This window comes from Haliotis cracherodii, unplaced genomic scaffold (assembly GCF_022045235.1).
Source record: "Haliotis cracherodii isolate W230 unplaced genomic scaffold, xgHalCrac1.p SCAF_5, whole genome shotgun sequence".
NCBI classification, from domain to species: Eukaryota; Metazoa; Mollusca; class Gastropoda; order Lepetellida; family Haliotidae; genus Haliotis; species Haliotis cracherodii.
The window spans coordinates 69,199,764-69,221,851 of record NW_027266308.1 but is presented as its reverse complement, the minus strand read 5'-3'; the positions used below and the strand labels follow the sequence as shown (position 1 = coordinate 69,221,851).

Genomic DNA, 22,088 nt, shown 5'->3' with positions numbered 1-22,088 from the left:
TTATGATGGAATTCAGTGTTTTTTCTCGTTATGATAGAAAGATAAGGCAGAAAATAGAGGGATCATAATACAAACAGGAAACTGTAAGAATCTCTCAGAATCCTAGAAATGTCCAAACTTTGACAAACAAAAACAATCTCCTTATCTCTGCATGTAGCTGTCTCACCTGACGTAGTCCTGGCTCTTCTTGTTGACGCTGTAGTTGGTGAGGTGCATGCACTGGTTGCGGATGTGCTTGTTGCTCTTCTCATACTTCACAGTTGCAAATCTGACAGGAACAGAAACTACATGTCAATGCAGACAAGTCTCACAGTCAGTACTCTTCTGACTATATCCTGCTTTTAACTGTCTCACAGAAGGAAAGTTTGGCAATATTTAAGCCTACAGATCTTGTGTGTTAGACACAGCCAGGAGTATCTTAGTCCAGTGTACGGACTACTGATGACTCCAATTCTATTTATCAAAAAAAAATACTACTCCCAAATGTTCTATTGACTAGACGTAATGATGGGGTGTATCACTGGACTGGTTGACCTATAAACATTAGAATGGATGTAGCGAAAGGGTCACTGACCTTGTTAGTCCTTCCTCGAAAAGGTAGATGGTCAGTGGATCATAGGAAGTGACCGCAATGTACAACCGGACATCAAACTTGAACCCTGGAGACGAGGAAACATGTAATATCAACAGACAGTATCGTTGACGTGGTGATAGTACTGACATATTGGTACGAGGGAGAGTGCTGCACTGACAACAAGAACACCCACTAACTCATCCTGTGTTCACCCACTAACTCATCCTGTGTTCACCCACTAACTCATCCATGTTCACCCTGTAACTCACCCCATGACACCGTGTTCACCCTGTAAGTCGCCCATGTTCACAGTTTAACTAACCCTGTAACTCACCCATGTTCACACTGTAAGTCACCCCATGACACCGTGTTCACCCTGTAAGTCGCCCATGTTCACACTGTAACTCACCTTGTGTTCACCATTCACCCATACTTGTTTAAACACATGGTAACAAGTGTAATTAATATATTACATATCTAGGATAATTCAGGTTTCTCAGTCATATCATATCATAATATTGGCTCTCCATCCTTTCCCTGTACATTATTCCCAATCCCTTCCACAGTAATCACCAAAGTCTTGTAGTACCCTAGCTAAGGGCCATGACATAAATGCCATCATCTCATGAAAGGCACAAGCCATACTGATGTTGTGTACTGTTGTTGTGGTGTACTGATGTTGTTGTGTACTAATGTTGTGTACTGTTGTTGTGTACTAATGTTGTGGTGTACTGTTATTGTGATGTACTGCTGTTGTTGTGTACTGCTCTGTTGTTGTTGTGTACTGTTGTTGTGGTGTACTGTACTGATGTTGTTGTGTACTGTCGTTGTTGTTGCCTTCTGTTGCTGTGTTGTACTGATCTTGTGTACTGTTGTATCCTGCCACCCTATTCATAGCAGCACTGTGTGTTATAATTACCTGGACCTAGTTATAATCAATTAATTTATAGCAAAGGATATATATTGTTACGTATAAAGTAACATACGACAATAAAGCATCTCACACTAATCATGTGACTTCAATCTTGTCCACAGAGTGGTGTAAGAAAATTCCTCTCCCACAAGTGTAGACAACAAACCAATCTACATACGTTACTAATAGCCAGGTTCAACTGTTGTACATACCATCCACAAGCAAGGGGTTACCCAGGTACTTGCACACGATGATGTTTTCATCCAGAGGAATCTGATCCGGCTGGAACCAAGAAATGATTCTACTCACATCGCTGCCATGCATGAAGTAGATCAGCTGACAATATGTCTTCTCATAATAACAGAATCTTTAAAACTTTAACTCAAAATAAACTAAACTAAGGGAACACTCAATCACGACTGAATTGTCATCAAAGAATATCAGAGGTTGGGTGAATGAGTGAGTGGACCTAATGTCTCCAAACTTCACAATAGGACAGGGGGTAGAACAAGAATGGACTTCGCAACCTGCATCCAGTCTGAGAGTCTGATCTAGACATGATGGTCTATGACGATGAAGCAATGTTTCACCCCAACATCCCCCAGTGTCCTTAGGAATGCTAGTTACTCACATGGTTGATGAGGAAGACTCCCCTTCCTCGCGAGGAAGCAACAGGTTTTACAATCCAGTGACCCTTTTCTCTAAGAAATGCAGCTGAAACAAGAAGACGTCGGCCAAATAAATCTTTAATATTCCAAATGACATAAATGATGCCAGTGCCAAAGAACGGTGTCGCTAATAATTCAAAACTGGCTCCAAACAAACATACTTCCCCTGTAATTACTGTTTCAATAAAATAGCTTGAGCAAACGTCAATGATGTTAGAACAGGTCTTCAAAATAGGTGTTGGGCATGTTCTTACCACAGAAATCCTGGTATTCTCCTGGAAGAACAAAGCTGTTGGGGATGAAGTCAAAATGTCTCTGTCCCTGAAACAAAGGAATCCAGCCATCAGGCTCTGCTGGGGGACAGTGTGTGGAGACAGTTATGCAAGTGAAGTTGGTGAGGTAGGTGAATTGAGTGGAGACAGGTATGTAGGTGAGGTGGGTGAATTGAGTGGAGACAGGTATGTAGGTGAGGTAGGTGAATTGAGTGGAGACAGGTATGTAGGTGAGGTGGGTGAATTGAGTGGAGACAGGTATGTAGGTGAGGTGGGTGAATTGAGTGGAGACCGGTATGTAGGTGAGGTAGGTGAATTGCGTGGAGACAGGTATGTAGGTGAGGAGGGTGAATTGAGTGGAGACAGGTATGTAGGTGAGGTGGGTGAATTGAGTGGAGACAGGTATGTAGGTGAGGTGGGTGAATTGAGTGGAGAGAGGTATGTAGGTGAGGTGGGTGAATTGAGTGGAGACAGGTATGTAGGTGAGGAGGGTGGAGACAGGTATGTAGGTGAGGTGGGTGAATTGAGTGGAGAGAGGTATGTAGGTGAGGTGGGTGAGGTAGGTGAACTGAGTGGAGACAGGTATGTAGGTGAGGAAGGTGAGTTGGGTGGATTGAGTGGACACAGGTATGCAGATGAGTTGGGTGGAGAAAGGTATGTAGATGAGGTGGGTGAGGTGGGTGAATTGAGTGGAGAAAGGTATGTAGGTAAGGTGGGTGAATTGAGTGGAGACAGGTATGTAGGTTAGGTGGGTGAGGTGAATGAGGTGAGATGAAACAGGTATATAGGTTAGGTAGGTGAGTTGAATGAGTTGAGATGAGACAGGTATATAGCTTAGGTGGGTGAGGTGAATGAGTGAGTTGGGTTTAACGCCGCTTTTTACAGTATTCCAGTCATATCACGGCGTGTCAGCTTAATGTTGGAGGAAAGCCTAAAGTGATGCAGGTCTCAGACGTTTACCACATGGGTGAAACCCACGAGCACGGGTATGGTGCTGACAAAACTAGAAACATAATCGGGGCGAACCGGGATTCGAACCCACAATCATAGGTTTCTGGTGTGTCCAAGGGACGCAACTCTGCACAGCGAATCGCGGCGCCTTAGACGACTGGGCCACCCGTTCCCCGTTAGGTGGGTGAGGTGAATGAGGTGTGATGAGACAGGTATATAGGTTAGGTGAATGAGTGAGTGAGGTTTTTTACGCCGCTTTTAGCAATATTCCAGCAATATCACGGCGGGGGACACCAGAAATGGGCTTCACACATTGTACCCATGTCGGGAATCGAACCCGGGTTCTCAGCGTGATGAGCTAACGCTTTAACCACTAGGCTACCTGACTGCCCCTGATGTGAATGAGGTGAGATGAGACAGGTATATAGAGGTGTGAGACATATACAGGAGTGTGAGACAGGTATAAAGGGGTGTGAGATAGGTATATAGGGGTGGGAGACATGTATATAGGGTGTGAGACAGGTATATAGAGGTGGGAAACATGTATATAGGGTGTGAGACAGGTATATAGGGGTGTGAGACAGGTATATAGGGGTGGGAGACAGGTATATAGGGGTGTGAGTCGGGTATATAGGGGTGTGAGACAGGTATATAGGGGTGGGAGACAGGTATATAGGGGTGGAAGACAGGTATATAGGGGTGGGAGACGGGTATATAGGGGTGTGAGACGGGTATATAGGGGTGTGAGACGGGTATATAGGGGTGGGAGATAGGTATATAGGGGTGTGAGACAGGTATATAGGGGTGTGAAACAGGTATATAGGGGTGGAAGACAGGTATATAGGGGTGTGAGACGGGTATATAGGGGTGTGAGACGGGTATATAGGGGTGTGAGTCGGGTATATAGGGGTGTGAGACAGGTATATAGGGGTGTGAGACAGGTCTATAGGGGTGTGAGACAGGTCTATAGGGGTGTGAGACAGGTATATAGGGGTGTGAGACAGGTCTATAGGGATGTGAGACAGGTATATAGGGGTGTGAGACAGGTATATAGGGGTGGAAGACAGGTATATAGGGGTGTGAGACAGGTATATAGGGGTGGGAGACAGGTATATAGGGGTGTGAGACAGGTCTATAGGGGTGTGAGACGGGTATATAGAGGTGAGACACGGGTATTTAGGGGTGTGAGACAGGTATATAGGGATGTGAGACAGGTATATAGGGGTGTGAGACAGGTATATAGGGGTGTGAGACAGGTATATAGGGGTGTGAGACAGGTATATAGGGGTGTGAGTGGGGTATATAGAGGTGTGAGACAGGTATATAGGGGTGGGAGACAGGTATATAGGGGTGGGAGACAGATTTAAAGGGGTGAAAAACAGGAATATAGGGGTATATACTGCTGTAGCGCTGGGCACTCACCTTTATCTGCTGCATTCTTTGAACATTCTTAAACAGTCGGTCTTTCCGTGTTAACTCATAAGATCTGGAAATGTTATAGCAAATCATTACAATAATAGATTCATTGTCTCTGACTTAGTATTTTTTCCACCATATACACAACAAAAGAAATAATTAGACTAACAAAGCTTGATTGATTATGAAACTGTTATACTTTTGAAATGAAATTCCAGTGATACATTCAACTAGCAACCATTGAACGCTCACCCCAAAAGAGTATTGATTAAAAATATTTCCCTGAATGATGACACAGCAATCTTTATTCGTACATCTTCAATTTACTTTTTAAAAAACACAATTATCTGACTGACCTGGGAAAATGGTTGATCTTCTGGAACTCGGTCATGCTGCGGAGCGTGAATGGTTTAAGATGGGCGTTGGTCCACAGCAGGTTGAAGTCAGAACTGTTGGGGTGGACCTGTTGGGATTCACTCACACACTGTACATTCTTCTATAACTAGGGCAGGTCACAATTACAAGTGATTGGCTTTGAAAAATACTGGTTCTTATTCCCTGATACTACGTACAAGCTATGGAAATGGCCATATTGCAGTCTCATTAGAATCATATGTTAGTGCTTGTTACCACTACACATAGATATGAGAACATCCCGCGTTAGAACAACCTTTCATCCGACCAATCAGAGAGTCGCTTTCGAGATTGCGAAAGTGACAGTCCAAATGTGTTTTTAATCATGCCCTTTATACCTGTCTCAAAGGACCAACATGGGGCATTCCGAACAACAGCAGTACAGCAGGTTTCGTCAAAACCATCATCTACCTATCAAGGGGATAAACATTGGAAACGTGAGAGACCTTCCATACCTTGGAGAGAGTACTGCAATACAATCTCAGACATCTATTAGACATTCCAGAATTTTCTCTTGTACAGTTTTCAAAAATTGAATCGCAAACTTCGTCAAAATATTTCTCAGCGCAGTCGTCAGTTTGAAATTAGTGCTGTAAAGTTCAAGAAAGCTACTTTCTGATTTGTGGATGTTGACTGGACTTCCTTTCAGTCATTTCATTGGTTGGTTCTGATTTGCGAAAGGTCTTTCTGGCGTTGGGATGTCCTCAGATCTTTGTGTAGCGGTAGTGAGAACTACAATCTGATTTTAAGGAGATTGAGCTGTGTGGATGACAGACGGCATCAAAGCATTAGTTGATGTAAAATCAATGCCAGTGTAGGTCAGAAGGTCGCGAACATCCTGAGAGACAAGTCATGATAGTTCCTGATGCTGCTGATGTCTACAGCTGTACAGATAAACTATGATGTTTGAGTCCATGCTTGTGAAAATCTCGGATTTATACTTCCTATACTGAATATGACAAATGCAAAGCTTCTTGCTAAATATTAAAACTATAGATACAGAAAAATAAACAGGTTTGAATCAGTGATCTATATATGTATACCATGCTATAACAATATCACAACTAATTCTTACCTCATGAAAACCATGGGAGGTGAGAATGTTTCGGACAATCTTGCACTCGGTTGTCCCAAATTTAAATGCCAAGTGATATCGCTCTGTAAACAATCGCATACATCGGGATTAATTACATAGGATACAAGTGTGTAATAAACACATGACAAACATATTACTTTATTACAAATAGCTTGACATTATTATATCTAATAACTTTACTTATGAGTTGATATTTATATTAAACTGTGAACATGGTGAACATGATTTCAACAAATGATGACATAGACACATCAACAAGCTATCGGGATCACTGTTTCTGCTACGTGAGTTTTACATAACAAGCTGGAGCTAGCAACAGTACCTCCTATAGTCTTGAGATCTGGCTTTTTCTGCAGGACACCTTCAACTTTGAACACAATCACCGGAGTCTTTCTGCCAAACCCTGTCCACACCACATTAGAGGAGCCGGACCTGGAGCCACAACAACCAGCATTGGCAAACATCAGGAATCAGTGAATTACTCTTATCACGCTTAACAATGATGAACAACTGAAAGACAATATTATTCAGGGCAAATCCGGGAATAAACTCCATCATGCACTGATAGAGTGTGCCAAGCATTACGGTTTACCCAACAGGACACTTCCTTGTGCTCAATACAATTCAAACAGGGAATCCATTCATATTTTGGAGAGACACATAAGTAAACTATTGTGTATGATTTTGCTATGGCGATATTACCAAAACTCTAAATCCTTAGGTGCATGAAGTATTTATCTCGACATATGATGGTGATGTAAATTACTTCTACAGCCAAAGATTGAGAACACTTCCATGTTAAACAGACCCTAGAAGCTGAAGCATGACAGGATGGAGATTTGGAGAAATACCCTTTGTTCTTATCCTCCTCCTCTTCATCTGTTTCATAGTCTGAGTCATGTTCACTTCTTTCCTCGCCATCACTTTGTTCGGAAGGGGTCAGTGACCCTGTGTCCGAGTCTGTGGCCTTGGCAGCCATCATGCACCACCCTTGTGTGTTGACCCAGCCTAGTTGCTAGTGCACATACGCACTGGTGATGGGCACAACCCCATCTAACCCAACTGTTTCCACCCGGAGGACAAGGAATCCTGGAGAAAGATAACTAGAATAATATATAGTATTTGGTTCACTGAAATTCTGTTCAACAATTAGCCATGATGGAATGATGGTGCCACTAACTGGTACCTGCCAAAACCTTTTAGAGCAACGATAGGTTCATGCATGGATTACCAAAGTGCTCCATTGCAGTGTTAGAAATTAAAACAAAAACATTCATTGGCCACATCAGCATCAGCATCCCGAGGCCAGAGTGCCCATTAGACTTTTTATCAAATGTTGTTTCCACCCTCGCCACATCAAGCCCACTTTCCTGTGCTAAATATGAATGGACTATCACCCATATTGAAATTGATAGTCCAGTCAGAGAACATTTCACAAAATCAACATCCACGACTGTACACCTTCGCATGAAAGTGATTACCGCTATCTGTCTTTGTTGACACCAATGTGTCTTTTTAATTTTTTAAACCTCCAAACGATAGCCTTTGTTTTTGTGTTAGGGATGAAATCATGAATGTTTTCATTATCTGATTGACTAGGTCCATTGCTATGGTAGTCGTCATCTTTGTGAAGCTATACCAGATAAGAACAGCGATCTGATTGGATAAATCACATTTTCATTACAAGGGGCACATCTCGTGATCTACGTGAGGAGGCGCCAGAGTCGAGTCAAGAAAAGTGGCCTTGATGTGGCAAGGGTAGAAACTAAGCTTTGATACAGGCTAGTGGACATGCTTGCCTAGGGAAGATGCATAATCATTTGATAAGGTAGGGGTGTTCCAAACATAAATACATAATTGATGATTGATGCCTGATTGAGGAGAAAATGCTATTTTCATATCAAATTGTAAACCTCAGTGTTCATACAACCAGTTCAATGGGTAAACATTCTTAACATCAACACATTCATCACAGTCTTTGAAATTACTTGTATTTGAGCACCTCCAGGTTAAGGTCATAATTAATCGTACAAATGTTTGCCGTGCATGAACATATTTTGCTAAAATTCCTTGAGATGATGTTTTCATGAAGAGTTCAAAATTAACATGAGTCTGCTAGTCGGAGACAGGAACATGTAAAACTGACAAACATGAAATACAAACATGCTAAATGCACAGTATGATTCATGGGTTTCATAAATTGAAAAAAAGGTATTATCAATCTCCATGAAAAGAAAGGGTCCGAACATTTGGCTATCGAGTTCACAACGTGACAGACATTGAACAACTTTGACATGTTTGAAGGTGGATCAAAGCATAAAAGGGCAAGTAAAAAAAACATTTTTGCATTTTGTTTTAGAATATCAATTGTCCTAATGTATCAAGTCAATTTCCAAAGGTAAAACAATTCACAACATCAGTAAAAATTATTTAAATATCCAAGTAAAAGTGCTGACATCACACGCTCCGTAATCAGTTGCCAAAACAAACATATCTTGCGGTGTGGCTTAAAGGTACTGACGCAGGAGTGATGACAAGGTTTTCATTAGCTGATGTGTGATTGACATATCAACAAAAGTACAACATAAACAAAAGAAATTTTCACGTTCATACTTATTGACAAGTGGTTGTAATGCATTCTAACATCATCTACATGCTCTTTCAAACATTTACATCGGTTGTAAGTATATGTTTAGGTATGCAGTTAATATTGCCACAAAAGGGTTGCTCTTTGCAAGTCAGTCCAGCTGGGAAATAAATAAACAAGATTTGAGAACAGGTAGGTCTCATAGCCTAATTGTTATTTTTTTGTGAATATTTCATTTATTTCATTGTTTATATCTTTACACTAGATATAAGTGAAGTCTATATCACATCAAGTTTTTAATGATGAATGTTACAAAGAAGGGTGTCTCGAAATGTGTGAATGTAGGAGTTGACCTAGTTTTAGCTTGATAGTTTACAGTAACCATAGACACACAATTCAATATGGCGGTTGCTGTACCGGAAGCTTAATTTCGTATATAAAAACAGAACAAACTATGACATAACAACCATGAAAAGTAAAAGGATAATTTTTAAATGACTTCAAAGATGCACATGCATAAGTAGTCGCATGTATGTCTTCAGATTCTCGGTATTTCTACCGGTGACCCACGGCGTTATAAAGCGGGAAGACCACAAATTTGTTTCGCTGTCTACAAATGTAAACACTTAGATCAGTCACAAAAACACAACAGATTCTGAACATACCTTCATGAAAAATTATCGCACATAACTCTTTTAACTCGGAATGTACGGCAAATTCGGGCTATTAACATGAAACCTGTCAAAACAGCATTACATACTTACGACTGGTGAAATCATAGAGCTTGACAGAACACGCGCACTGCCAACTTCCGGGTATGATGGGAAAACATGGCGGCGCCCGTGATTCAGAAGTTTAGACCGAGAGTCGTCTCACAAACTGGCTTAAAATGCACTGCATCCATAATCTTTTTTCACGGTTCTGGTGAGCCCTATGTTTGAATATAGTTTTAGTGATTAAAAGTGTTTTAATTGTCCTTTTTTCGTTAACTTAAGAATACAGTCTCTGTAGCCTGAGTGTTTATCAGAGGGGAACGCAAATCGTTATCAATATCACCATGTTGAAGCTCGGCGGTCTTCTGTAATGTACTGATAACTAATTGGTTTATGGATCTCTTGGCCCTGATAAACAAGAAAAAAGTAGAACATATATTTTTGAAAATACCCTAATTTCATTCGTCAAAAAACGTTCATATGACCCATTAGACAACGTTCTCCTCAAAGGCTTCTGTATGTATATCTAGTCTACTTAGTAGCATTCAACAACACCTTGTCTAATGATACAATGCCGTTTAGCACCTCCTTGTATAAGCTGTATCCGTGTTCTAGTCTGTTATAATCCTGATAATATGGCTGGAATATCGCCTGACCTAGACTTGATTGTCTCCAATCTGTTATTATCATTTTTTTCTTGAAGATGTTGAAGATTATATTAAGTTCTGTTTCCACTTGAAGTATTTGTTTCATAGGTCCTTTCCAGCCGACAAAATGTGTCGTATATAATAGGAGTGACTTTTACATGGGGCTATTTTCACTAATGTGATAGCATTGCAATAGTACCCCACATTATTGCAATAGCATAGTAATAGTTGTCAACTATTCCATAATATTGTGGTATTAGTAAACCTACTTTAAGGCTTGATAATTATTTTAATCAATGTTGTAGAAATAAATATAATATTTCACACAATGTCAAAGTTGGCCATTTTCCTCCCTGTTACTACTCAAACCAAAGGGAAATAAGTCTAATCTGATATCATAACCCTTGCTAATCAACACAGCACATGAATGCAATCTTACTGTAGTTTTTAGTTGTTTGACACATGTCCTGACTTTTGAGACTATCGGTTGTTATGCATAGTATCAAAAATACCATCAGCGTTTTTAAATTCCAGTTGTTAAAGTACAATTGTAGGGCAAAAAATTTCAATACATTGATAGTTTGATATATCATTACATTCATATTGTATGATATTATGCCTCAAAGTGAGACTGACCAATTAGAGAGCAAAACTAGGAACCCCATATGAGCCCATATACCGTCAGTAAAAATCCAAGATGGTTGTTACTGACCTAATATGAGACCGTATACTGTCAGTAACAGCCTTTATGGATTTTTTGTGATGCTCCAAGAGATTACCTTTAAAGAAACCACATTTGTGATTTTATTAATACAAATTATAGAGAAGAAAAGCTCACAACGGAGGTCACTGATTTTAGCCTATCGTTAGGGGAAAGCAGACTGCTAGTTACAGTGGCCCATAGATTTCTGATAAAATGCATGCAGTTTTATGATAATTCTATCCATTTTTAGCCATAATACTTGTTTAAACGTTCACATTTAGTGCATACTATATTCCAGTATTAATGTTTGTATTTACATTAAAGCATTGTAGCGGAAACATGTACTGATCCTGTAATTTATACTGGTTGTAAGAGTGAGTTTTCATTTTCATGTGCCATAAAGATACTAGATAGTGTAAACTTTCATCATAATAGATTTGTTCTGGTGATGTTATTGCAAAATAGTTTTCTGTTTTTATCCTGACTCTGATTCCTCGCCTCTTCAGGTGACACAGGGCGAGGTATTGAAGAATGGTTGGGGTCTCTGTGTGGAGGACAGTTCAACTTCCCCCACATCAGAACTGTGTTTCCAACAGCGCCAATGAGGTAACCATGGTGACCAGGGTTTTCTACAGATCTGCAGAACCATATTTAATATCTTCTTTTTACTATCATATCTTCCATTTGTTGATACTAAGTCGGAACAAACGTGGAAATAAAATATCCCTGTTGGAATTGGAGTGAGCTGGGGATATGTGTCTCATCATATTGATTGTCAACAGGTTTCTAGTGATCAGTCAGTGGTAGACTCCAGAAGTTAAATGGGACAGTGCTGTAGTCTAGTGGTTAAAGTGTTCGCTCATCACTCCAAAGACTCAGATGGGAACAATGTGTGAAGCCCATTTCTGGTGTCCCTCGTGTGATATGCTGGAATATTGCTAAAAGCAATATTCACTCACTCACTCCAGAAAGTTAAATAATTTTGGATTAGTGATATATGAAACAAAGGTAACTACATTTTGGGGAGAAATTACTAGTCAACCAGTACTTGCAGTTTGTCACAGACTCAGAGTAGCAGATTAAAAACTGTGGGCTCTGTTAATAGAGTGTACTTGGAAGTAATGTTTTATGGATTGAGTGAACATGCAGTGATTACCCTAAAAACTCCCCATGCATATATCACTGGAGTTGTCTGAGTTTGTAGAACTCCTGTGAAATCTTGTTTTTTAAGACCATGCAGCTATGCGGGAGGATCACCTATGCACATGTGGTTTGACCGGCTGGCAGTGTCACCACACGTGGCCGAACACGACTCGGTGCATGAAGTCTGTCACGAGATATCACACCTTATAGATGCAGAGGTTCAGGCCGGAATTCCCAAACACAGAATTCTACTGGGTAACACATGTTTACAATCGACCACATGCTATTTCTACAGCATCTGTTTGTTAGCGATGCTGTTTACTTTTAGCGTCAAATTACCTGCCTTTGTTTCCGGTGACCGAGACAATTCATAAACACAATATGACACACACAGCTATGTCATACTTCTATTTGTTGGTAATTGTGCAATGTTGTACTTTTCACAAAAGTTGCATTAATTCCTTGCATATGGTGAATTTGTCTTGAAATAACATTAAAACACATTGTATTGAAGAAATGATATAACACACTGTCTCCAGAAATAATAAAACACCTTGTCTTGAAGTAAGAATAAAACACTTTGTCTTGAAGTAAGAATGAATTACCTTGTCCTGAAGTAATCATTAAACACCTTGTCTTGAAGTAAGAATAAAACACCTTGTCTTGAAGTAATAATAAAACACCTTGTCTTGAAGTAATCATTAAACACCCTGTCTTGAAGTAAGAATGAATTACCTTGTCTTGAAGTAATCATTAAACACCTTGTCTTGAAGAAAGAATAAAACACCTTGTCTTGAAGTAAGAATGAACTACCTTGTCTTGAACTAATCATTAAAAACCTTGTCTTGAAATAAGAATAAAACACCTTGTCTTGAAGTAAGAATGAATTACCTTGTCCTGAAGTAATCATTAAATACCTTGTCTTGAAGTAAGAACAAAACACCTTGTCTTGAAGTAATTATTAAACACCTTGTCTTGAAATAAGAATAAAACACCTTGTCTTGAAGTAAGAATGAATTACCTTGTCCTGAAGTAATTATTAAACACCTTGTCTTGAAATAAGAATAAAACACCTTGTCTGGAAGTAAGAATAAAACACCTTGTCTTGAAGTAAGAATGAACTACCTTGTCTTGAACTAATCATTAAAAACCTTGTCTTGAAATAAGAATAAAACACCTTGTCTTGAAGTAAAAACAAAACACCTTGTCTTGAAGTAATCATAAAACACCTTGTCTTGAAGTAAGAATAAAACACCTTGTCTTGAAGTAAGAATGAATTACCTTGTCCTGAAGTAATCATAAAAACACTTTGTCTGGAAGTAATCATAAAACACTTTGCCTTGAAGTAATCATTAAACACCTTGTCTTGAAGTAAGAATAAAACACCTTGTCTTGAAGTTAGAATAAAACACCTTGTCGTGATATGTTTCCAGGTGGATTTTCTAATGGAGGCTGTTTGTCTCTTCACCTCGGCTACCGGTTCCACAGAGATGTAGCTGGCATCTTCAACCTCTCCAGCTTCCTGCAGACAGAATCATCTGTATATAAGGTAGGGCTGGGATGATACAGCAACTGTGCGATGCAGTACGTATCACAATACCTTGCATGTGCTCTTATCAGTGGTGCATAAGCCATCTTATTATAGACAGGATTGCCAAATACCTGGCACACTAACAAATTACTGTTGGTGTTGTTAAGTATGGCACAATGGGTGAAAATATGTACCTTTTCACTTGTAATTAGTGTTTGGTGTGACATTTATTACTAAATTTTAAGGTAGTGTTTGGAATTGGTCAAAATATCAGATTGATCATTTGCTTTAAAAGGCAAACTGAAAACATTATGTGTAAGCAGCATTACAGACAACACAGCAGTACTGAATGACAGGGACAAAGTGTGTGACAGAATCAGCCAAATGTTGAGATTCTGCATTCTACAAACCTTAGGCTTACCAAAATCAAACTTCATGTTACAAGTCTTGAAACATGCTTTCCAATAATTTGAATTTTTTACTTATCCTGCATTACTCCTTAATGCATATTACTGCTTGTTCTTGACAGAGAAAAGAGCTGTGTGAAGGTCTTTGCTTGAAGAAGTTGCTCCAAATAGCTGAGAGGCCAGCCAATCACGCAGCTCTTACGTGACCAAAGGAAGTGAGGTCACGGATCCTTACATTAATCTTGTCACTTGATGAGAGATGTTTTTTGTTGTTACATAAAACTGATTCAAAACCTCACGTGTTTGCTATCTGAGTTAATGTTTTTTGTCTTTGTGTTGTGCCTACAGTTTGTATTTTGTACATTCTATGTTTGATAAACATGTGCATAATGTTATTAGACACTTACTGGCATTTTCTCAAAAGAAAACATAATGCCAGATGTCTTGTTGTTCCAAGTAGCCATCTTGAATATTTTACGTAGCCAGCAGTTAGTGAACTGGTTTGCGTTCTATATTCTTTTTGCTTGGTACCCCATGATTGGCGTATCCTCGCATGTATTGTTTGTTTTGTTGTATGTTGTCTTACGTTTGTCGTAATATTTGTTTCATAAACCCACACAGTGGGATAAACAAATTATAGTATACATAATCGGGCGGGGACGCATTGTGATTTTAAACTGCTTCGTTGCAGATATCATGCCCTACTGCTCAAAGTGCTGGCGTAATATGTAGGCGTGGGATTCCCACCCCCTGTGCCTTAATCGTACCTCTGTGTGTGTAATAAACGCAGAACACAGCAGGCCAGGAAACACCGGCGCATGATGTCAGACCGCTCCGAGAATTCGCCTACAAGATCGGCCATCTCGGATGACTATCCCCCGATCTCAACTGCTACCTTGTTGTCGGACCCCACGGTCACAGTCTCTACCCAGAGCACTTTGACGACCACAACAGAGTCTATCTTTACGGCGGCGACCACCTTGACGCCCGGCGTGCCGCTCACGTACAAGACAGCGCCTTTACTATCCTCCGGACAGGCGCTTGATCTCCCACAGGCGTCCCCGCTTACGGCACAGATGCCCATGATAGGCGCCTCTCTCCTCCAGTACATTCAGTACTTACAGGCCAGACAGCCGTCGACGCCAGCGCCTTTAAAGACGCCTCCCATAGCACCTCTGCAGACGCCTCCTCAAGCGGCCTTTCAGCTGGCGCCTATCTACACAGCGCCGATACAGATGCACCTCTGCCTCCACCGCGTTGGCCGACCTCACAGACGCCTTCTACCTCTCGTCACTTCGGGACTTGGCTTCTCCAAGTACGTCTTCACGGCATATTGACAGCAGATCTTCTTGAAAGGGTCATAGATCTAGGAGCCGCACCCTGGTTCGCAGGCGCTCCAGTGGCTATCGATCCGACCCTTCGGAGGGCGCCTTCATCCCTTGCTACGACAACACCCCTACGGACGGCAAATCCCACCTGGGTTTTGACCAAGTGGCAGACTGGCTGGCAGACAGATTGGAGGCAATCGCTCCCTCGCCCGGCCTAGAGGTCAATAGCAAGACGGCCATCCGTGCAGACCCCAACTCGATCCCTCCTGACTCCACGCCTTGGGTACCTTGCCTTGTTGAATTGGGACCCAGAGTTCAAGAGAGACCTTTTGCGTCAATCTTGGTCTCGCTCTGACCTTTTTAATGGACAGATATCCAAGACACACTCCTGGGCCTCAGCCCTCGCCCGTGATGAGACTGCTCTCAAGGCCCTGGCCAGAGTGTCGCAGCCAGCCTTTGCTAAGGCGTCCCAGTCTGGCTCCTACCAGCCACGATGCAACACCCTCCAGACTCGTTGTGGGGGGGGGAGCTCCACCTCAACCTCTCAGGGTAGAGGCAAGGGGAAAGGAAAGTCCTCAGGCACATACCAGTCCCGACGCAGCTACCTCAAGGGAGGTAATGCCGACCGCAGGGACCTCAAGTGAATCGCCAGACAGGCATGACTGGGACCTCCCACCCCTAGCCGCCCAAGTTGTAAACACCCCAGTAGGTGGGAGACTGAGTCACTTCTGGCAGAATTGGGAAATCCTGGGGGACCCATATGTCACCAACATCATTCTACATGGGTACAAGCAGACAGCCACACCCAGGACCAGACAGGTTATGTCTTCACGTCTGGTCCTTTTACAGGGAGCACTGAACGCCAAAGGCTACTTGGCCAGAGCGGCTAGGGCCATCATGATGGCGCATTGCCCAACCACCACCACGAGCCTCTATGATGACAAGTGGCAAATCCTCATCGTCTCAATTCCTGGCCAAGTTCATGCTCCATCTGCGTCACAAGCGTAAGCTAAAGGGCAGTACCATAATGTTCTACCTTGTGGCGCTCAACTCCGTCCTGGCAGTTCCGAAAGATTGACACATGACGAAAATCCGGAACTCCAGGCACTGCTCCGCTCATTCATACCTGAAGACCAAAAGGCGAAGTTCCGTCCCCCAGCTTGGGACTTGAACGTCATTTTCACACCTCGCTGAGAGACGCACCTTTCGAGGCACTGGAAACGTCGTCATTCTGCAATCTGACAAAAAAGACGTTCTTCCTACTGGCGCTCGCCACAGCAGCCCGTGTCAGTGAGCTACACACCCTTGACATCACCCGGATCCGCTTTGAACAGGGAGCACACGGAGCCTGGGCCTGTACTGTGACTTCATTGCAAAGAATCAGCTCCCAGGCCAGCCCGATAGATCATTCCTCATCCCCCCCCCCTTTCATCGATTGTGTGCGCGGAAGATGAACTAGAGCTCCGCTAAGGGAATTGGAGGTTCCCATACATGGAGTGGTCACCCGAAGCCAACCACACAGCCAAGGATTGGCTAGGGAACAGAGTAAAAGATGAAAGTCCACATCTGAAGGTATGCCCGCCTCCGGTTCCGTCCGATAAAGATGCATTAAGGAGTAATGCAGGATAAGTAAAAAATCTAGTAAAATCCTAGATATTTTTTATATTTGTATACTTATCCTGCATTACTGCGTCTAAAGGGACCCACCCATCGCAGATCTACTTTCCCACCATGCCTTCCGATGTTTCGGACTCCAGAGTAATGTGAGGATCCATTACGTCACTTCCTTTGGTCACGTGGGAGCTGCGTGATGGGCTGGCCTCTCAGCTATTTGGAGCAACTTCTTCAAGCAAAGACCTTCACACAGCTCTTTTCTCTGTCAAGAACAAGCAGTAATATGCATTAAGGAGTAATGCAGGATAAGTATACAAATATATAAAATATCTAGGATCTTAGTTAAGGCACAAACTAAAATAAAAGCTATCTTATCAGCCGTTGGCACAGTTTAAAAAGTAACTATGGCAACAATTCCAGCATCCATGTATCAGCATAATGTCTTGATTGTCCAGTGCATTGTCACCACACCATGGGACTCCCTGAACCCATTCACTACTCTAGCCTGACACTCCATCTCTCTCACCACCTACCTGGCGGCACGGTACTTCTATCGCTCATGACCTTGAAAACAGCAGCCAATCAAAATGTCTCTTCTAAATGAGAGTTTGGGCCAGATGTACATCACACATTGTGGCCTCCCATGAGCCATTCTACAACTCAAAAGAACTTAACACCGATGGCCATGGCAGATTAACTATAGTTATATGAAAAAATCATGTGTTCTTTAACTTCTGTTGATTGTTATATATTGTCGAATCAGAAGAATGTTTAATGAATGATCTTTCAGCTGAAAAATATGTTTTTGTCTTTGAAACAGCTACAAAATGAAACTGGTAGCGAATGATTTCATGGTATTGATCATTATTGAAAGGAGATAATGTAAACAATGGAAGATGTCAGGTGGTCTGTTTGTCTTCCATAGGCCTTGCAGAAGGATGCATCTCAGTTACCTCCCCTGTTTCAATGCCACGGTAAGGAGGACCCCTTGGTGGACTACACATGGGGGGAGAGTACATGGGACCGCCTGAAGGAGCTTGGGGTGAAGGGAGAGTTCCACGGCATCGAGGGACTCGACCATCAGATGAGCATCAGAGAGATCCAGATGCTGAGTAAGTGGATTACAGACAGGGTACCTGAAGATGGCGGCGCTGCTCAACTGTAGACACAGCAGGACTTGCTACAAGCAGAATCCAGCAAGCTGACAGTAGAGATGCGTCTTACCCTGCTCTCGTCAGCCCTGGAGTCCGGGTAATGGAAGGAGAGGAATGGATCTGGAATGTAGCCTGTGGTTCACTGTCCATGGCGGCTACATGATATAACACATTGTCAAGTTTACCAAACGTTTGGAAATAATCTCTATAAGGGAATGTAAGCGAATTTCAAATTTAAGGATCTCGCCAAACCCAACAACAACATTCTCTCACTTGCTCAGTCGAATGGACCCAGTGTTTTGCCAATGGTAATACCTTGCTTTATATCTGAACACTCATGCAATATGTAAGACAGATGTTTTGATTTTTTTTGCTAAGATGTGAAGGAGCTTTGTTAATGCATTGTAGGAGTTATACACTACCGAGGAAACCATTCATTGAAATAAGTAGTTCTGTCAAATGGTCTATGCTGCCAGACATATCATTGTGTGTGTCCGACTGCAGTGGACTTTCAGTATGCAGGATTTGATTTATAACATGTCTTTTTGTCATCAGTATTGCAATCCTAGGTCACAGCCAGTATGTGAACCGCTGTTTCTTCAAACAAGGTGTATTGTTGAGCTCAATGAAGAATCAGATGTTCGAAGAGTTGCAACTGTTGAAGTTTTAACCAGAAATAGTCACCTTTGTGTCAGTGGTTGTTTTGTTGTTATGTTTATGTATGTGATCTTCAGAGTATTGAAGTGGTGTTCTACTTTACTTTATTAACAGTGCAATAAACAGCTGGTGAGTGCTTTGTATTTCCACTCTTGTTCCACTCGGCAGTCTCTGTACTACAAGAGGGGCGGTCGGGTAGCCTAGTGGTTAAGCGTGCACTCGTCACTCCAAAGACCCGGGTTCGATTCCCGACATGGGTACAATGTGTGAAGCCCATTTCTGGTGTCCCCCGCCGTAATATTGCTGGAATATTGCTAGAATCAGCGTAAAACCGTACTCACTAACTCAGTACTACAAGTATGTCAGTCTGTGTTTTGGAGTCTGGGATTTACAGAGATTGCAAACATTTTTTTTTACGGTTTTGAGCCTAAAATTAATCTGTTGCGTTTGTCTCTCCACAATTACGGTTTTTGTCATTTATTTTTAACGAAATATTTCCTTACATAAAATATCACAGAGAGCAAATTGTTAATGTGTCATTGACATGAAGCATTCTGTGCTGACCAATTAGAGCCATGCTTTTAATTCACATTGTGTTAAAATATCCATTACTCAGTGATTCAAGGTAACTGATTGGTAGTTATGTTAAAACACACTCAAGTCATTTTATCGATTGATAGGGAACTACCCAAACTGTTAACATTACTCCTTTTCACATGAAGTTACACTTTTTTAACCCACTGATTACTCCAAAGTTTCAATAAGGGTTTCCATCTCGGGGCTACACTTGGAACACAAAGAAGAAGAATTGGTAATAAATAGTTCTGAGATGTTCAGAATACGTTGATTCATATTTAAGTATTTGCTATTCTGTGTGCCAAAGTATATCTGTAAGATATAAGTGATATGGTCAACAGAAGGTCAATGAAGTCACAGAAATCCATGGGTCACTGTTATGCGTTTAGAGTTGTCTCCCTTGCCATGTAGGAAAGTTCTGCGTGAAATGGACCATGATAGTAGCATTAAGACGAACACAATGTGATATGGGACCCATGTTAGTATTGGTCACTGCTGAAAAATCAAAACATTCTATTCACAAACAATTATCAAAACAATTGATGTGGGAGGGCAACCACATGAAAACATTAGATAACAAGTTTTTCAAATTTCATTATGCTTTTAGAGCCTAAGTGTGGTTTTTCAGGGTATGTATACCCACATTGTTTGTCCATCACTTATAAACCTTTTACATGTTTGACACCTCCTCTGAAACCTTATTGACTTTGAAGCTGAAGCAATGATGATCACAGGATTAGTGTCTCGAAAATTTGCTCACAGAAATCCGTTCTGTAAGGAATGACAGCCATTGAAAATTATCAGAAAATTCAAGTGTGAATCAGAACATCGTGGTTCTCTGTGTTGTGTTAAGGCAAATATTACAACATTTAGAGGAGATTATCTGCTCTACCTTAACTATGCTGTTAGACACATTGTGGCCATCTCGACAACATTAACATGTTTTTTTCTTCGTATATATTATCAAGATGTTTTGCCAGGTGAATGATATACAATGGTGTGATGGTGCATGATCAGGTTATCCTGTATAATATTGCATGACTGATAAAGGTGGATGTGGACTGGGATATGGGAAAGATGGTGAAGTGTTATTTTTGTTATACTAATATGGTTATACTATATTTTACAATCTGAAAATAAATTTTATATATAACTGTATGTTATTCTGTATGTTGCTGTCTTATTTTTTCATCCCTAGTTGGCTTGTGCCAGAAAGCCCTGATTGTGGGTTCGAATCTCAGCTTGAGTTTGATTCCTGGTTTGTCTGCACCATATACATTGTTGTGGATGTCACCACTGAGGTAAACATGGATGAACTGCATCACTCAAACATCAGACTGACACTTAAACCTGGATGAACTGCATCACTCAAACATCACTCACACTGAAATACATCTCAAATTCACTCACTCATTCATTCATGCCAGACAATTGTAGTTAACGCACAGCAGCTTCAAGCTGCGTGTTAACTAGCTTTGTAGGTATTATTATTTACAAAATGGACCAGAACGGCTGTGCAACGTGTCAGTCAACGGTTACAGTACTAATCAAGCAACAAGACCTGGTAAGTTGAGGGTTAAACTTCTAGAACACCCGTGTTGATTCCGGGTTCACAATTGGTAATTGTCTGTCATACAGACCCTGAAACAAATATGTCCAATACAGCCCATGCAAGTCTATAATATTTGCCAAGTCTAGATTACTGCAGTTTCTGAAAATGAAGAAAGTCTCTGGTCTCCTTTTTATTATAATTTAAAAGTTAATTTGAAAACTTTTTTCCTGTAAAATGTGTTCATTTCTGAGACAAGGACTAATTCGTCCAGGTAGCCAGGGCCTGGAAAATATAACCAGGGGAAAATACTTATTTGGAAAAATATTCCCAGGAATAACTTTCCACTAGAATAGTTTAACAGGCGGAAGTAATAATATCCAGTGACATATACGCATGACTGCTACCGGATCAAGAGGTGAACACATCCCTTAAACTAAAGCATTAACTGATCAGGCGATGAAAACGCCCCCTAAACTAAAGCATTAACTGCCCAGCCGATGAACACGCCCCTAAACTAAAGCATTAACTGACAAGACGATGAACACGCCCCCTAAACTAAAGCATTAACTGACCAGACGATGAACACGCCCCTTAAACTAAAGCACTAACTGACCAGACGATGAACACGCCCCCACCCCCCTTAACTAAAGCATTAACTGACCAGACGATGACTACGTCCCCTTAACTAAAGCATTTACTGACCAGAACATGAACACACCCCTCCTAAACTCGAGCATTAACTGATCAGACGATGAATACGCCCTCAAAACTGAAGCTTTAACTGACCAGACGATGAACACGCCCCCTAAACTGAAGCATTAACTGACCAGAACATGAACACGCCCCTCCTAAACTCGAGCATTAACTGACCAGACGATACACACGCCCCTCCTAAACTCGAGCATTAACTGATCAGACGATCACAGCCTAAACTCAAGCAGTAACTGACCAGACGATGGACACGCCCCTCCTAAACTCAAGCATTAACTGATCAGACGATCCCACCTAAACTCAAGCAGTAACTGACCAGACGATGGACACACCCCTCCTAAACTCGAGCATTAACTGATCAGACGATCCCTCCTAAACTCAAGCAGTAACTGACCAGACGATGGACACACCCCTCCTAAACTCAAGCAGTAACTGATCAGATGATACACACGCCCCTCCCA

The 22,088-nt window shown here is 41.5% G+C and overlaps 2 protein-coding genes across 3 annotated transcripts in view; one reads left to right on the top strand and one right to left on the bottom strand.

The window, feature by feature from the left end:
* Positions 1–9,694, bottom strand: part of LOC139442360 (tubulin polyglutamylase TTLL5-like) — a 38,768-nt gene extending 29,074 nt beyond the window's left edge. For both annotated transcript variants that reach the window (XM_071223162.1, XM_071223163.1), the window contains exons 1-11: positions 9,656–9,694; positions 7,156–7,393; positions 6,627–6,736; positions 6,284–6,366; positions 5,151–5,257; positions 4,801–4,864; positions 2,410–2,476; positions 2,119–2,201; positions 1,700–1,769; positions 575–659; positions 167–268 (exon numbers count right to left, since the gene is read on the bottom strand). In XM_071223162.1, coding sequence (XP_071079263.1) covers positions 167–268; positions 575–659; positions 1,700–1,769; positions 2,119–2,201; positions 2,410–2,476; positions 4,801–4,864; positions 5,151–5,257; positions 6,284–6,366; positions 6,627–6,736; positions 7,156–7,286 — 902 coding nt within the window. In that variant the 5' untranslated portion in view covers positions 7,287–7,393; positions 9,656–9,694. The remainder of the gene's footprint in view (positions 1–166; positions 269–574; positions 660–1,699; positions 1,770–2,118; positions 2,202–2,409; positions 2,477–4,800; positions 4,865–5,150; positions 5,258–6,283; positions 6,367–6,626; positions 6,737–7,155; positions 7,394–9,655) is intronic.
* A 27-nt stretch (positions 9,695–9,721) lies between these two features.
* On the top strand, positions 9,722–20,522 carry LOC139442275 (lysophospholipase-like protein 1). The gene is made up of 5 exons (XM_071223067.1): positions 9,722–9,815; positions 11,461–11,560; positions 12,186–12,352; positions 13,531–13,646; positions 17,903–20,522. Exons 1-5 carry the CDS (start codon positions 9,722–9,724, stop codon positions 18,140–18,142), a joined length of 717 nt encoding a protein of 238 aa, XP_071079168.1. The 3' UTR covers positions 18,143–20,522.
* The last annotated feature ends 1,566 nt before the right edge of the window (positions 20,523–22,088 follow it).

Excerpts from the sequence above, each read along its gene's own strand:
- LOC139442275 (XM_071223067.1), top strand. The coding sequence starts at position 9,722 with ATGGCGGCGCCCGTGATTCAGAAGTTTAGACCGAGAGTCGTCTCACAA. Across the intron at positions 9,816-11,460 it reads AATCTTTTTTCACGGTTCTG|GTGACACAGGGCGAGGTATT; the intron begins GTGAGCCCTATG and ends TCGCCTCTTCAG. Across the intron at positions 12,353-13,530 it reads CAAACACAGAATTCTACTGG|GTGGATTTTCTAATGGAGGC; the intron begins GTAACACATGTT and ends ATATGTTTCCAG.